The sequence below is a fragment of the Arachis ipaensis genome, chromosome B02, assembly GCF_000816755.2.
Source record: "Arachis ipaensis cultivar K30076 chromosome B02, Araip1.1, whole genome shotgun sequence".
Lineage (NCBI taxonomy): Eukaryota > Viridiplantae > Streptophyta > Magnoliopsida > Fabales > Fabaceae > Arachis > Arachis ipaensis.
Window position 1 is genome coordinate 34,297,139 of NC_029786.2, and position 17,762 is coordinate 34,314,900.

Here is a 17,762-nt window from a genome sequence, read left to right on the forward strand (position 1 = left end):
TTCCATATTTCTTTCTCAGTTTTTTTATTTTCTCTCTCTCCTTTTATTTCCTTCTTTATTTGCTGTAAAACTGAAAATAAATTTCAACTATTAATCACATAAATTAATAATGTATTCTTAGAAAATTACACACATTTCTTCATTAGCCAAATTATCTAATAAAATAAACCAACAGTTAACATGTATAGTTACCTAACAGTCATTGATACAACAACACAATCAACATTTTTGTTCTACTTAAACATATATGCTTAAGTAACACAAATCAACATTCAAGCACAGGCTAACATCCTTACACACGCACACAAAAACAAAAACAAAAATAAACAAAATGTAATGCCTTAAAGCATAAATCACATAAACTATCGACTACTTCAGTTGCCAGTGGCTCATACCTAGTCAAATAATTATTTTCTTTTAGTATTTTAAATCAATAATTGTGCTGGTTTTTTCTTCTATAGCTTTTATAAATTGATAGTATCTTTGGAATTTTTTCGAAAAAAAATTTCCTCATCCTCTACTAGTCCATCAAATTATTCTTGATGGAAACCATTTAGGGGGACTATCTATGATATCACATGAGCAACATAAGTTAAGAACAATGATTTTTTCTAACTCCTTGACAATAGTAATTGAATGAGTTTGTTTGACCTAAGTGCTTCTGAACTTTTGGGTCGTGATATTTTTAGTAATACTTACAAATATTAAGAAATTATCACATATTAAAGCGGCAAATAGGTGCACCAAAATAAATAAATAACTATTATCAATAAAGTTGATTTGCAATTGGTGCCAATTATTGATATGAAACAGAAAGAACTTATACATGTATTTTATCCGATGATTAGGCAATTTTTGAACGTAAATATTTGGTTTCTTGTGTATTTTGTGACGGTGTAAATTATGTGTGACAAATTGCCATTCATTCTTTTGCTTAGTGTTTGTTAATGCAGAATTTCTAACAATAGAAACTAAAGAACTAAATAACACTAATATGTGCAACCACAATAACAGCAATGGAATTAAAAGAGGATTAGGTTGTGATACATAGATCAGTATCATTAAACAAATATTCAAAGAGCAATAAAAAGAAAAGAGAAGCAAGGTAACGAAGGAAAGTAGGAAATTATAAAGGGGTGACAAAGAATGAAGAGGTTATTATTATGGCCATCAACAGTTAAAATGGTTTACTATCTAACAAACCAAAAAGTATGGCTAATAAAATTCCATAAACTATCAAACATTATTCATTTAGACAGTAATAACGCATTATATGTTAACAATATGGTACCTTTAATATTCTTTACTTTTTGAGCTGACGACCCATACTTTTCTGCAAACCATCAAAAGAAATATAAAAATAATAATTTATGAAATAAAAATTCATAAAAGTAAAACGCTAGATCACTAAAGTTTTTTCTATAAGACCACTTTCAATCCAACTTGCAGGATCATACACCACCATAAGCGGTACCTTTCAACAATATAATCTACTTCTCTGCTCTTCAACAATAATGGAAGTAACTCAACAACAGGATATGGTGTTGAAAATCACTGTGTCTCACCTATTGAATTAGTTCTCTTCTCCAAAGCTTTGTTCCAACATCAAAGAAATACTAACGACACTTCTAGCTATGCATCAACAGATATGTTCGAGTATTCAAAGATTGAAAACAACTGTGTAAATATAGAATTATGAAGACAGAAATGTATTCATCAAATACAAAGGCAGATTTGCAGGCTTTTGCTTTGTCGCCTTAGCAAGAAACCTATAATGACCAAGCAAGCAAGTGCTAACAATGTCTAACATGCATTACATTTCAAAACATTGCTAGTTAACACTTTTCTCCTCTTGTTTCTTCACTGGTTCCACACCCTCCTCATCAGCACCCTCCTTTATGCAAAAATTTATCATCTTATATTCAAGATAGGAAATAGCAACAGGTCCAAAATTTCTTATTGGGGACAACGTGCCCTTCTAACAGCTCAGTCAAAGCTTTTGATTTTTTAAGTAAATAGTCTCAATAAAATAAAATAACAATAGATTGGTATTAAAATAAAAAAAATACCTCCTTGATGAGTTGCTCAATTTTCTTCCCCTTCCTCACCAACTCTGAGCTAAGTCCCAACACCTTGACCTCCCACCTTTTTACTTTCTTTCTCAAAATTCCAGAATCTTTCCATCAAACAAATTTCATTCATTATATGTTGAGATATATACTATTTGAGAATTATCAAACAAAGTATACCTAAAGTTTATGACAATTGCTTGAATAAATGCCAAATAGCTGAAGGAACTAAATATTATTGGCAATAAGGTAAAAAGAAAGCTAAAATATACATAAACCTAAACCATAACATCTATATCCCTAACGCTACCAACTACTAACATAACTGAAAAGGAAAAAGGCCTAACAAAGAGCTATCATCAAATCTAAATCTTTCAGCCCCCTTCTTACAAATGCTACCTGAATCAACATTTTTATTTTCCTCATCAAGATATGCCTAAATATAAATTTTAGCTTACTTTTAAAACAACTAAATGGTTATTTGGTCAACCTTATCATCTAAATACAACAACAATTATAGAATTAAAAAAGATAAGGATTGCCTTATGAACAAAATTTATATAGTTAAATAGTTAAATTCATTTTAAAATCTTTTCTTTTTGTTGTTCTTTCTCACTGTTTGTCTCATAATAGCAAATAAAAGGCCTTGCAAAGGAAAAATTAATAAAAAATAAAAGAGAAAAGCATACATATAATAAGAAGCAAAGCATGAATGGTGGTGCAAGTGTTGAGACAGAGGCAAAGTACTCTGAATTTGTGAAAGTTGATCCTAGCAAACCTGTAAATAGATTTTAAAATTGCCAAACCTATAAATGCCTAAGCCACTCAATTTCAAAGGACAAATAGTAACTGAAACAATTTTTTTTTATCATATCAAATTTCAATAAATAAAATCAAAGGAAACAAACAATGACATCAATTTCAAAATTTTGAGCCCGAATACATTTCTAGATTAATTGGCAATCTAAACCAAATATGCATCAGATGAAATGCCACAAGAATAAAGAATTATACAAGTAAGTATTGATGGGGAGTAAAATATTACATTTCATGCCATTCTTCCATATAGCACTATGGCTCCTAGAAACAACGTATGCTCCTCCTATATGTCCATCGTTCTCTTTGCTTTGCATTTGCATGTGGTTTTCTTGTCTGCAATTTGAATTCTAAGGGAAGAAAGTGGTTATGAGAAGAAATGAGAGAAAGATTCAAGTGAGAGACATAATTAGAATTGTATGTGTCCTAAACTCTTCAATAAAATCGATAAATGAAGTCAAGAAGCTAACAATTATTCCTTCAAAGACAAAATTGTTTTATTATATACTAATAATTCACACCTTGGAGACATCTTTGAATAAGCTTCTGACAGGATTGGAAAGCAAAGCATTCTCCTTCACCAAGTATCTCATTTGTCTAAAGCCCAATTTGTCTACTTGCTATTCCAAGATTCAAAATGTACAAAAATGAATACACATCTAAATTTTTTTTTTAAAAAAAGCTTCAATTTTCTCACTAGATTCCAAACCAAAAAGAATAAAATGGGTATGAGCATACATATAATTCTAGTAAAAGAATATTGTAGTAATTGTGTTTGATTCTGTAACTACTGAATCTTATACATCTACAAATCAATACTTTCAATGGCATCCTTAAAGCCTCAAATCTTTCAATAGTCGATTTAGAAACTGTATTTATACCATTTCTAAAAGAAATAATACATTCTTTTGCCAAAAATAATTTCTCAAAGAAAAAGAATACCTATCGAAGGTCCATTCTTCTTTCACCTTGGCCGACTCTTTTTCCTTTCCGGAAAAAGACCCGCAGTTGAAGAAGCAGCTGAACTCAGCATAATTATTAAAATGTTTCCTTTTTCCTTACTCTAAAAAATAAAAAAATATTTAATAACAGCAAAACACAATTTCTTGGAACTCCGCTCTGTGCTTTGTTCGTTGCTATGAACACCAAAACATGAAGTTTAATAAGAACATAAATACACAGTGTAATAAGAATACATGTAAATAAACACTGTTAAAAAATGTAAAGACTTAAAAAATTAAAAAATTACCATGATTTTAGCAAGATGTAGGACTCTGTTTTCAATGAACTACTCCTTGAGGCCAAAAATAAAAGCTATCAGTTCAGGGAAAAATAAGGCTACAGTTGGTGAGAGAAAGTGGAAGAGTGACCATTGTTGATGAGCTCTTTAATGGGGGCTCTTTTAGCACCTTGGGTGCCAGTGCTGATGCCGAACCTTGCGGGTTTTCCGGCTAGCTTATGCTCCTTCCACAGCTGACCAGTGGAGGTAAAGAAAGGCTTCATCTACGCCCCAGAGCAATGACATTTGCAACTTTTAGCTCTTTTCTGATGAGCGAATGCCCAGCCATCTCTGGTGACTTGAAACACAACTTCCAGTTGGTGAGATGAAGATAAAATGAGGAGGACAATAAGAGAAGAGAGAAAAAGGAGAAAGAGCATCGAAAGAAGAGAGTGATTCTGATTTCTGTGGGTGAAGGAGAGAGAAACCGAGAAATAGATAGAAAAAAGGATTAAAATTTGAAAATTTTGAAAATTTGTGCCCAAAATTTGCCACCGATCCCGCTCAAATTATTGCAGTACGGTCCATTACCCTTCCATCGTTTTGGGATTGCTGATGCTCAAACATGCGTTAAACACAATGGATAAGAAGGTACCTTAGAATTTGGGAGAAAATTGCTGCTTCTTTTCCTCTTCTTCATCAGGGACAATGAGTTCTCAATCTATTGTTAACCCCAATCATCCAATCAGAAGCTAGCATTTCCATTTTCTTCCGGTAGATGGTGGTTTTGGGATTGCTGCAAGAATGACTCTCTTCAATCGCTGGGCAAAGATCTCCCCCGATAACCTTCCCACAGGTGAGAAGTTTCTGCCGAGGAGCAAAACACCAACTGAAATACAGTTGTTTCCATGCGTCAAACCCATGGAGGTGGAACCAGGGACACGCATTGGTAGAGAAAAAATTCGCAAATTGTTGTAAAATAAATAAGGAAGATATACTAAATATAAAATAAAGATGTGTAAATAGAAGACTCTAATAATAATATAATTAACTCAATAAAAATAATTCATATATTTATGTAAATAGAAAGAGATATGAAGTAATATAAATAGAGAGAGATATTAACATTGTATAAAGAAAGAGGAGAATGTTTTATTGCTTGTGTTTAGATCCTCAGATTGCTTCACTATTTATAGGCGTGTGAAGTTTACAATTTCAACTTCATTAACTTATGTTTGCCATGAGGAGTTTAGCCATTCAATATTGAAATCAAATGCCCATATTAATGATGGTCATCCACCTCATCTTTCATCCTTATCAGAACACTCCCCCTTGGATGACCATTTAGAATTATGCCTCGTTAAAACCTTACTAAAAAAAACCCAAATGGAAAAAAAACTTTAGTGAAGAAAAAAGAGTACAAAATCCTTTGTGATGGGGACTGCCTCATTAAAAACCTTGTCAAGAAAAACTCAACAGAAAAAAACATGACCAAGGAAAAAAGAGTACAGTCTCTCCCTCTTGTCGACATCATTTAATGTCTCGAAATCGGCGCATCCCAATCTCATGTACCAATCTTTCAAAAGAGAATTTCGGGAGTGACTTTGTGAATAAATCTGCCAGATTATCACTTGAATGGATTTGCTGGACATCAATTGTCCCTTGATTTTGAAGATCACGAGTGAAGAAAAATTTAGGAGAAATATGCTTTGTTCTATCATCTTTGATGTATCCGCCTTTAAGTTGAGCAATACATGCAGTATTATCTTCAAACAGGAAAGTTGGAGCTATCTTATGATCTATTAGTCCACATGATGATAGAATATATTGGATCAAACTCCTGAGCCAAAAACACTCACGACTTGCTTCATGAATTGCTAGTATTTCAGCATGATTAGAGGATGTTACTGCAATTGTCTGTTTTGTGGACCTCCATGATATAGTTGTACCACCATATGTGAATAGTTATCCTATTTGAGATCTCCCTTTATGTGGATCAGACAAGTATCCTGCATCTGCATAGCCAACTAGTTGTAACTTGGATCCATAGGGATAAAACAATCCCATATCAACCGTTCCATAAAGATATCGAAAGATTTGTTTGATTCCACTCCAATGTCTTCTAGTTGGAGAGGAACTATATCTTGCTAGTAAATTTACAGCAAATGATATATCAGGTCGTGTATTATTAACGAGATACATTAGCGCTCTAATAGCACTAAGATATGGTATTTCAGGACCAAGGATATCTTCATTCTCTTCTTTAGGACGGTATTGATCCTTTTCCACATCCAAAGATCTTACGATCATTGGGGTACTCAAGGGATGTGACTTATCCATATAAAATTTCTTCAAGATCTTTTCTGTGTATGTTGTTTAATGGATAAATATCCTATTTCTTGTATGCTCGATCTGCAGGCCGAGACAAAATTTAGTCTTTCCAAGATCTTTCATCTCAAACTCTTTTTTTAGAGCTTTATAGTTGTTGGAATCTCTTCAGGAGTTTCAATGATATTTAAATCATCAACATACACAGCAATTATAATAAATCCAGATGCAGATTTCTTTATGAAAACACATGGGCAGATATCATCATTCTTAAATCCATTTTTGGCCAGATATTCAGTAAAACGATTATACCACATTCGTCCAGATTGCTTTAGACCATATAAAGATCTTTGCAATTTGACTGAGTATAATCTCTGTGAATATTCATTGGATGGTTTAGATATCTTTAGTCCTTCAGGGACTTTCATATAGATATCACGATCTAATGATCCGTATAAGTAGGCTGTTACCACATCCATTAAATACATATGCAGTTTATGATTTGCAGATAAACTAACCAAATAACGCAATGTTATTGCATCCATTACAGGGGAATATGTTTTTTCATAATCTATACCGGGCCTTTGTGAAAAACCTTGTGCTACAAGTCGAGTTTTGTAGCTCACAACTTCATTTTTCTCATTTCATTTTTCACAAATATCCATCGGTATCCAATAGGTTTTACATTTTCTGGTGTACGGACTACAGGTCCAAAGACTTCACGTTTTGCAAGTGAGCCTAACTCAGCCTTTATGACTTCTTCCCATTTTGGCCAATCATTTCTTTGTCGACATTCTTCGACTGATCTTGGCTCAAGATCCTTACTTTCATGCATGATATTTAATGCCACATTATATGCAAATATTTCATTGACAATTATCTTATTTCGGTCCCATTTTTCTCCTGTAAAGACATAATTTATCGAGATCTTGTTATTTTCACAATTTTCAGGTACCTGAACATCTTCTGGCGTTAAAATTATATCAAAATTTTGGACAACTATAGGTGTCTTTGCTATGTCTTTTTTAACAGGAATAGTATTTACCTCTTTTCTTTTACGAGGATTTTTGTCTTTGGAATCGACAGGCCTGCCACGCTTTTGGCGTGAATTTGCTTCAGTGGCTATTTGTCCGATTGGGATCTCAATTTGAATTAGGGCATTTTCCGCTGGTATATAAGATTTGGTTATTCTCTTTGTATCGAAAAATGCATCAAGCAATTCATTTGTTGTTCTTTACAAATGTATAATCTTTTGAACTTCTAGTTCACATTGCCCTGATCGAGGATCCAAATGCATCAAAGATGATGCTTTCCAATTAACTTCCTTTTCAGGAAGCTTATTCTCTCCCCCTAATGTTAGAAATTTTGATTCATCAAAATGACAATCCGCAAACCAGGCTTTAAATACATCTCCAATTTATATCTCAACATACCTCACTATAGAGGGATAATCATATCCAACATATATCCCCAATTTTCTTTGGGGTCCTATTTTGGTGGGATTAGATGGTGATATGGGAACATATATCGCACACCCGAATATTCTTAAATGGGAAACATTTGGCTGCAGGCCAAAAGCTAATTGCATAGGAGAGAATTGATAGTAACTCGTTGGCCTCAAACGAATAAGTGCTGCGGCATGTAAAATAGCATGCCTCCAGACCGAGGTTGGGAGATTTGTTCTCATAAGTAAGGGTCTAGCAATTAATTGGAGGCACTTAATAAGTGATTATGCTAACCCATTTTGTGTGTGAATATGAGCTACTGGATGTTTAACACTTATTCCATTAGCCATACAATAAGCATCAAAAGCTTGGGAAGTAAATTCACCAGCATTATCAAGACGAATTGCTTTGATTGGATTTTCTAGAAATTGTGCTTTTTATCGAATAATTTGAGCTAGTAATCTCGCAAACACCAGGTTGTGAGAAGACAATAAGAACACTTATGACCATCTTGAAGATGCGCCTATTATGACCACAAAATATCTAAAAGATCCATATGGTGGATGAATAGGTCCACATATATTACCTTGAATCCTTTCTAGGAATTCAGGAGACTCAAATCCAATATTTACTGGTGATGGCCTTAAAATTAACTTCCTTTGAGAACATGCAGCACAACAAAATTCACTAGATTTAAGAATCTTTTAGTTCTTTAGTGAATGTCGATGGGAGTTTTCAATAATTCTCTGCATCATGGTTATTCTCGGATGACCCAATCGATCATGCCAAGTTATGAATTCATTTGGACTGGTAAACTTCTGCTTTACAATGGCATGTGATTCAATTGCACTAGTTTTGGTATAATATAACCCAGATGAAAGTAAGGGTAACTTTTTCTAGTATAACCTTTTTATTTGAATTATGAGTTGTGATACATAAGTACTCATGATTTCCCTCATTCATCGTCTCCATATGATATCCATTTCGGCGAATATCTTTGAAACTCAATAAGTTTCTTAGAGACTTAGTAGATAATAGTGTATTATTTATTATAAATTTTGTTCCTTTGGGAAATAAAATTATAGCTCTTCCGGAGCCTTCTATCACATTGCCTGAGCCAATAATAGTATTAATATATTCTTCGCCGATAATAGTATTAACATATTCTTTTTTTGGCACAAGATGGGTAAAATATATATCACTTTTAAGAATAGTGTGCGAACTTGCACTATCCGCACGGCATACTAATAAACCCCATTTTTAGGGTTTATCTTATGCTTAATTGAGTGGATTTTATCCACTAAACGCACACTTATTCATATAATTCGCATGTTTTACATTTCCCTTCCTAATTTTGTGCTATGATTGAAAACATGCTTCTTTGGCCTTAAATTTACTAATTTTAATCCTCTCTTATTACCATTCGATGCCGTGATATATTTGTTAAGTGTTTTCAGGGTTTATAGGGCAGGAATGGCTTAGAGGATGGAAAGGAAGCATGCAAAAGTGGAAGGAATACAAGAAATTGAAGGAATTGCTAAGCTTCTAAGCCTGACCTCTTCGTACTAAATCGATCATAACTTGAGCTACAGAGATCCGAATGAGGCAGTTTCAGTTGCGTTGGAAAGATAACATCTGGGGCTTCAAAATGATATGCAATTTGTCATAGTTGCCATGCAGTTAGGTGACGCGTACACGTGGATGACGCACACGCATGACCTTGCGAAAGTTCAGCGACGCGTACGCGTGAGAGAGCCACGTGCTGCACGTATCAGAAAATGCTGGAGCAATTTCTGGACTCTTTTTGGCCCAGTTCCAAGCATGAAAACACATATTAGAGACTGTAGAGTGGGGGAATCATAGATACAACAACTCATTCACATAATTTTAGGTTTAGATGTAGTTTTCTAGAGAGAGAAGAGAGGTTTTAGGTTTTTTAGTTTTATTTCTTCTCCAATTTAGAATTCTATCTTAGTTTAATTTAGTTTTCTTCTACTCTTAATTATTTTAGCACTTTAGTTTATTTATTTCCCTTGTTGATTATTCTATGTTGCTAATTTAGTTTATGAATTCTCATGTTAGATTTGATTTTCCTTCTAATGCAATTTGAAGTATTTCATGTTTATTACTTCTTTTCTCATTTGTTGTTATTGATTCCTTGCAATTGGCTGATTAGGTTTTATTATCTCTTATTAATTTCTATGTTGTTATGTTATGCCTCCCAAGTGTTTGATAAAATGCTTGGGAGGGTTTTAAGTTAGATTTTCCTATTCTTAACTTGGATTGATTAATTGGAGACTCTTGAATTACCAAAGGTCTTTTATTGACTGGTATTTGAGACTTGCTAGTTGGTTTAAGCTTCACTAAATCTAGTCTTTGACTAGGACTTGTGAACTTAAGTTAACTTTTCTCACTTGACTTTCCTTCATTGTTAGAGGTTAACTAAGTGAAAGCAAAAGGCAATTACTATCATAATTGATGATGTTAATGAGGATAGGAATTCCAATTCTCAATACTTGTCAAGACTTTTCTTAATTATTAGTTTATTTTCTTGTCATTTACATCCTTTGTTCAACCTTTCAAAAACCCAAAAATATACTATTTTATAACCAATAGTAACATACCTCCCTGCAATTACTTGAGAGACGACCCGAGGTTTAATACTTCGGTTATTTTTATTGGGTTTGCTTTAGTGACAAACAAATTAAATTTGATTGAGATTTAATTGTCGGTTTAAATCTATACTTGCAATACGCTTACTTTTGTGAAATTCTTTACCGACGATTTTTCCCTCCATCAATTTTTGGCACCGTTGTCGGGGAATCACAAACGTGTGCCTTATTATTAGTTATTGTATATATTTGCTTTTTGCTTGTTTGTTAGTTTTTGTTAGTTTCAGGACTTTATTACTTATTTTTATTAGTTTTTGTTTTTATTTGCTACTATGAATTTTCACCCCTTGGGCTATGAGTTTGGTTCAAACTATGTTGTAGAGAATGGAAGCTACAATGAGAACATGCATCAAGGATGGGATAATCAAAGATGGGAGGAGTCACAAGGATTTGATCAACCCTCTCGGCAACAACCTCCACCAACGTACTATGAGCATGAGCCATTCCAAGATGTGTATCAATCTAATAGCTTTGGTGGACCCCCTTGTAGTTACCAACAAGCCCCACCATATGCCTATGAACCCCCTCCTCAATATAGTTATGAACCACCATACTCACAAGCCCCTTTCCACCATTCACCTCCATATGACCCTAACCCTTATCCTCCATACCAACCACCTTATGAGCCATATGAACCATACATAGAACCACCCACACTCCAACAAAATTACTCTCAAGGACCACCACCTCAATATACACCATCTCCATATCCTTATCAAGAAGAACCATCTTCCCATTATGAGCTTTTTCTCCTAACAAATGAACCCTCCTATCCACCCCAAGCTCCCATAGATGATACCTTTAGTGCTATTCGCCAAGGGCAAAGAGAGCTTCAAACCACACTTACCTCTACTCTCACCGGTCTTACCTCTACTCTCCAAGCTCTTATATCTCGTGTGGATCCATCCTTTACTCCCAATACTCAACCCTCAAGCTCTAGTGCACTTACTTTTCACCCATATCCATCAATCCAAGAGCAACATGATCCCAATTACGCTATTGACATGGAACAAGATAGAAGGGATCGTCTTAGGGACATAATGAATCGGGTTCACGCATCCATACTTCAAGAGAAGCAAGGGGAGGCCCAAAAGGTGGAGGTAGGAGAGACCCTTGAAGATGAAGGAGTAGTTGAAGAATTAGGGGGAATTGAAGAAATTTGTCAAGAGGTGGAAGTTATCAAGGATGAGATTTTGTACTAGAGCAAGTGGAGAAAACCGAAATTATCGAAGAAGAGGAAGTAGTTGAGGACTTAGGAGATTCAAAACCTCCATGGGAAACTCAAGTCATAGAGCCTCCTTCCAAAATGTTTGAATTTGATGTTGAGGAGGGTGTACAACCTCCAAGGCATGTCATGGTTGAAGACTTGGAGGAGGTTGATCATGAGATGGATTCAATAATTGATGAGTTTTTATCAACAATTGAATCCTCCCCCATTGGACTTAAAGAAGAGGTCAATGTTGCAGAAGCTTGTCAAGAGGTGGAGATCATCAAAGAGGAGCCCAAGAGAGTGAAGCATACATTGGCAAAGTCGCCACAGGAGATACCTTCCCCCCAAGCCATTACCATCCAACACAACATTCAAGTTGGTAAAATTCTTATCCTTAAACTCTACCTTCCCACTTGAATATGGTCTGCTTGAAACGGATGGATAACTTAGAGCTATCTGCGATTTTAAGAGTAACAGGGAGATGGTTAGCGGTTGGCAACACCATCCTAGGTTCGTTATGGTTGGAAGCTCAAGGTCTAATTACAAGGGTTGATATAATTCTCAATTGATTGGGTCTAGGAGGATGTTTGGGGCTTAAATGAGAATTCCAAGGCTAAACCACCCGGTTCGGACAATGGTGATCCACTTCAAGACGGGAGTAGAAACAAGATTTGGGATCCGGGAATATATGGGGATCAATTTTGGGAGCTCAAAGCTTGTGAAAAACTTCATCAAGGCTTGGGGAATTTCCTTGGAATCGATAGAGCTTATTGGAAGTCCAAGCGTTGGTGGCAATTTCAAGATGAGTTCAAGCACAAGCCACCATGACAAGGAGCTCACCAAATGTCCAACTTAAGGACTTTAGCTAAAAGTGCTAGGTGGGAGACAACCCACCATGGTATGATCTTCCTTTTTATCAGTTTTATTTTATTTTTGTTAGTGTTAATTTCCAATTCTGCATGTTTACCATTATTTTGCTTCATATTTCATAGGTTAAAAAAAAAGAGGAATCGACGCGCACGCGTAGTGTGTGTATACGCAACATATTGAAAATGAATAGGGAGTTGCGCGAGAGCCGAGCGGGAGGGGTGCTACGCGCACAGCCAGACTCACGCGTACGCTTCCCCTGCATTTTTGCCAATCCACGCGTAAGCGTCAACGACGCGTACGCGTGGGCTTGCCAATCGGCGTAAAAGGATGCTTAAACAGAGAGTTGTGATGCCATGGCGTTGGAGTCGCGCGAGTAGTCACGCGTACGTGCGACCGACGGTCACGCGTCAGTGTACATTTTTTGCCATCCACGCGTACGCGTGGGCGACGCTTACGCGTCGCATGGCTACTTCAGTTTTCACGCGTACACGTGATGCAGGCGCGTGCATCGACTCCATTTCCTGTTTTCTATGTTTCTTCCTTCTTCTCTCCTTTCTTACTATTTCTTCTTCCCTTCTCACTTTCTTCTCATCCTTATTCTCTTTCATTCTCTTTTACATACTTCATTTGCATACTTTCCTTCATTGCATTTTAATTTTATTCATATTTTTATCTTCTTTTCCAATTTCCTATTTTACCATTGGTGTATGCCATTTGCTTCTTCTGTTTTCTCACTTGCATGTCGTAGCTACCATGTAATTGAGACCCTCATTATTTGGCATTAAACCACCTATACTTTATTTATTTTCTTATCTTTATTTCTGGGTTCCTTTTCTTCTTTTTTCTCTTCTTTCAGGATGGCCATCGAGAAGGAAAAGGAAAAGCTTCTCAATGGGATGACAGACAAGTCCATCTGCACAATTTTTGGAGAAAAGCATCAGTGTAGCAACCCGTCCACTTGCACATCTCAGCATGCACCGAGGACGGTGCAATTTTTAAGTGTGGGGAGGTCGATACCAACTTCCGTGGGTTAGTTATTTTCTTCTCAACACCAATATTTTATTTTCTTTGTTAGTTCATTGTTGCATTTGCATGTTTGATTGCATGTTTGCTTGATTTTGTGCATATTTTACCACTACTTGGTTGAAGTGATGAATTCTTTTTCAAGAAAATTTTTATAGCATTTCATTAATTTAAATCAAAATTTTTGTTAAACTTGTTTGAAGAATTTTATTTTGGAACATGGTTTAGAGCTCGAACACACAAAACCAGTGAGATTTTGAGTCTATTCGATTGGTTGCATTTTATTAACCAATATTTTATTTCTGGTGTGTGTTGTTCTCTCTAAAATTGTGATCTTTGTCTTGCTTAATTCTATATTTTCATTGTTTGATGTATGCATGCACTTATATGATTGAGGCCTTGTTTCACTGAGAGTACATACCCATATACCCTTAACCTTTTCATTATCCTTTGTAAACCAATGTTGAGCCTTTTAACCCCATTTATTCTTTACTTTAACTCATCACTAACTCTAAGCGGAGAACAATAATGTCCTTAATTTGAATCCTTGGTTAGCTTAGACTAGTGAGAGTGTTCATGATTTAAGTGTGAGGAAGTTGGGTTTGCCAATATTTGGTTTGAGAATTGAGTGTTGTATATTCTTATGAAAATGTGCAAAACAATAGTTGAGCATATATTCTTACATTCAATATCTTTGTCATATGCACTGAGGAAAAAAAAAGAAAAAAAAGAGCAAAAATAAAAGGGGACAAAATGCCCCAAAGTAAATTGTGATAGCAATGCATATGTACTGTACTCAAAATCGGATGCTTGAATATGTGGTAAATATAGTAAATGGGTAGTTAGATTTTATATTCTGATTATAGACTATCTTAATTTAGGTGGAAAGTTTAGGTTAATTAAGGATTTAGATTTCAGTTTACTTGACCAAATACAATCCTACCTTGGCCCTAACCCCATTACAACCTTTAAAAGCTCTCTTGATATGTGTGTTTGTGTATCAAATTTTGCTTATTTTAGGGTTTATCTTATGCTTAATTGAGTGGATTTTATCCACTAAACTCACACTTATTTATATAATTTGCATGTTTTACATTTTCCTTCCTAATTTTGTGCTATGATTGAAAACATACTTCTTTGGCCTTAAATTTGCTAATTTTAAATATTATTACCATTCGATGTCGTGATATGTTTGTTAAGTATTTTTAGGTTTTATAGGGCAGGAATGACTTAGAGGATGGAAATGAAGCATGCAAAAGTGGAAGGAATACAAGAAATTGAAGGAATTGCTAAGCTGTCAAGCTTGACCTCTTCGTAATAAATCGGTCATAACTTGAGCTACACAGGTCCGAATGAGGCAATTCTAGTTGCGTTGAAAAGCTAACATCCGGAGCTTCAAAATGATATGTAATTTGTCATAGTTTCCATGCAGTTAGGCAACGCGCACGCGTGACCTTGCGAAAGTTCAGCGACGCGTACGCGTGACAGAGCCGCGTGCTGCACGTATCAGAAAACGCTGGGGGCGATTTCTGGGCTCTTTTTGGCCCAATTCTAAGCCTGAAAACACATATTAGAGACTGCAGAGTGGGGGAATCATAGATACAACAACTCATTCACATAATTTTAGGTTTAGATGTAGTTTTTTAGAGATAGAGGAGAGAGCCTCTCCTCTCTCTAGGTTTTAAGTTTCTTAGTTTTATTTCTTCTCCAATTTAGAATTCTATCTTATTTAATTTAGTTTTCTTCTACTCTTAATTATTTTAGCACTTTAGTTTATTTATTTCCCTTGTTGATTAATCTATGTTGCCAATTTAGTTTATGAATTCTCATGTTAGATTTGATTTTCCTTCTAATGCAATTTGAAGTATTTCATGTTTATTACTTCTTTTCTCATTTGTTGTTATTGATTCCTTACAATTGGTTGCTTAGGTTTTATTATCTCTTATTAATTTTTATGTTGTTATGTTATGCCTCCCAAGTGTTTGATAAAATGCTTGGGAGGGTTTTAAGTTAGATTTTTCTATTCTTAACTTGAATTGATTAATTGGAGACTCTTGAATTACCAAAGGTCTTTTATTGATTGGTATTTGAGACTTGCTAGTTGGTTTAAGCTTCACTAAATCTAGTCTTTGACTAGGACTTGTGAACTTAAGTTAACTTTTCTCACTTGACTTTCCTTCATTGTTAGAGGTTAACTAAGTGAAAGCAAAAGGCAATTACTATCATAATTGATGATGATAATGAGGATAGGAATTCCAATTCTCAATACTTGTCAAGACTTTTTTTAATTATTAGTTTATTTTCTTGTCATTTACATTTCTTGTTCAACCTTTCAAAAACCCAAAAATATACTATCTCATAACCAATAGTAACATACCTCCCTACAATTCCTTGAGAGACGACCCGAGGTTTAATACTTCGGTTATTTTTATTGGATTTGCTTTAGTGACAAACAAATTAAATTTGATTAAGATTTAATTGTCGGTTTAGATCTATACTTGCAACGCGCTTACTTTTGTGAAATTCTTTACCGATGATTTTTTCCTCCATCACATACATCTTCATAATATATCCTTACCATTTTCTTCAAAGATAAATAATAATAAAATGAATAGTAATACATGCATAGTCAAATTGAATTCTTGATTGGAATTATTTTTCTAAGAAGTATAGTATATACTAAAATTTTATTATTATTATCTTGGCACATTCAGTAATTTTGAAATTCATAAATATTATATTAAACATTATTTACATACATCATACTTGAAATTTAGATGCATAGAAAATAAAACTTAACAAGAAGTTTCTTACATTATTTATTTACATGAATATTTAATAATCTCACATATTAAACTATTCCATCATTAATCAAATGACCAATATTTCCTTCAGGATCCTCAAAGAAATCAGATACATCATAATGAGTGGTGGAATTTTCAGCATCATTTGAAACAAAATTCGACTATTTTTCTTTGTCGTCCTTTTTCAAAGATGCTTGATAAAGATCGACTAGGTGCCTTGGTGGTACAACAGGTACGTGACCAATGGCCATTTCCACCACAATGGAAACAATTTATCCTCAATTGATTTATTTTGTCCATTGTTTCTTTTTTTTATCCCACTTCTGGTGAGATCCTTTCTTGTAAACATAATTTCGATTCCTTCCATAATTTTTCTTGTTACTAAAACCTTACCATTTACCTCTTCTGGAGTAATGATTTGCCGCATTTACTTCAGGAAATGGGGCGGCGCCAGCTGGGTGCGCTTCATGATTTTTTAAGCGCAACTCATTGTTGCGTTCAGCAACAAGAAGGCAAGAAGTTAACTCAAAATATTTTTTAAACCCTTTTTCTCGATACTGCTGCTGTAGGAGCACATTCGAGGCATGGAAGGTTGAGAAAGTTTTTTCTAACATATCATTATCAGATATCTTTTTCCCACATAATTTCATTCGTGAGGTGATTCGAAACATTGCAGAATTATATTCATTTATGGATTTAAAATCCTGTAGACGCAAGTGCGTCTATTCATATCGGGCTTGAGGAAGTATCATCGTCTTTTGATGATTATACCTTTCTTCAAGGTCTTTCCACAGATCTGCAGGATCTTTTAATGTGAGATATTCAATTTTCAATCCTTCGTCAAGATGATGACGAAGGAAAATTATGGCCTTGGCTTTATCCTTCTGTGATACATTATTTTTAGCCTTAATGGTATCTTCAAGATCCACTGAATCAAGATGGATTTCAACATCTAGTATCCATGATAAATAGTTGTTTCTAGATATATCAAGAGCATTGAATTCAAGATGAGAACATAATGAAAATTTGTTACCTGAGTCTTCCTAAAATTTGATTAAAGTCTCATACTGATAACGTGTTGTAAAATAAATAAGGAAGATGTACTGAATATAAAATAAAGATGTGTAAATAGAAGACTCTAATATTAATATAATTAACTCAATAAAAATAATTCATATATTTATGTAAATAGAGAGAGATATTAGCAGTGTATAAAGAAAGAGGAGAATGTTTTATTGCTTGTGTTTAGATCCTCAAATTGCTTCACTATTTATAGGCGTGTGGAGTTTACAATTTCAACTTCGTT

At 34.5% G+C, this 17,762-nt stretch overlaps 1 protein-coding gene and 1 long non-coding RNA gene across 2 annotated transcripts; one reads left to right on the forward strand and one right to left on the reverse strand.

Annotated features, from left to right (window-relative positions):
• LOC110268815 lies at window positions 1,444-2,401 on the forward strand. The gene is made up of 2 exons (XR_002357359.1): window positions 1,444-1,541; window positions 1,578-2,401. It is a non-coding gene; the product is annotated as an uncharacterized LOC110268815 (long non-coding RNA).
• On the reverse strand, window positions 1,759-4,269 carry LOC107628292. Its single transcript, XM_021115779.1, has 6 exons — window positions 4,135-4,269; window positions 3,828-3,887; window positions 3,407-3,501; window positions 3,115-3,221; window positions 2,070-2,176; window positions 1,759-1,894 (listed from the first exon to the last, which is right to left on the reverse strand). The coding sequence occupies exons 3-6, from the start codon at window positions 3,454-3,456 to the stop codon at window positions 1,832-1,834; spliced, it is 327 nt and encodes a 108-aa protein (XP_020971438.1). The 5' UTR covers window positions 3,457-3,501; window positions 3,828-3,887; window positions 4,135-4,269; the 3' UTR covers window positions 1,759-1,831.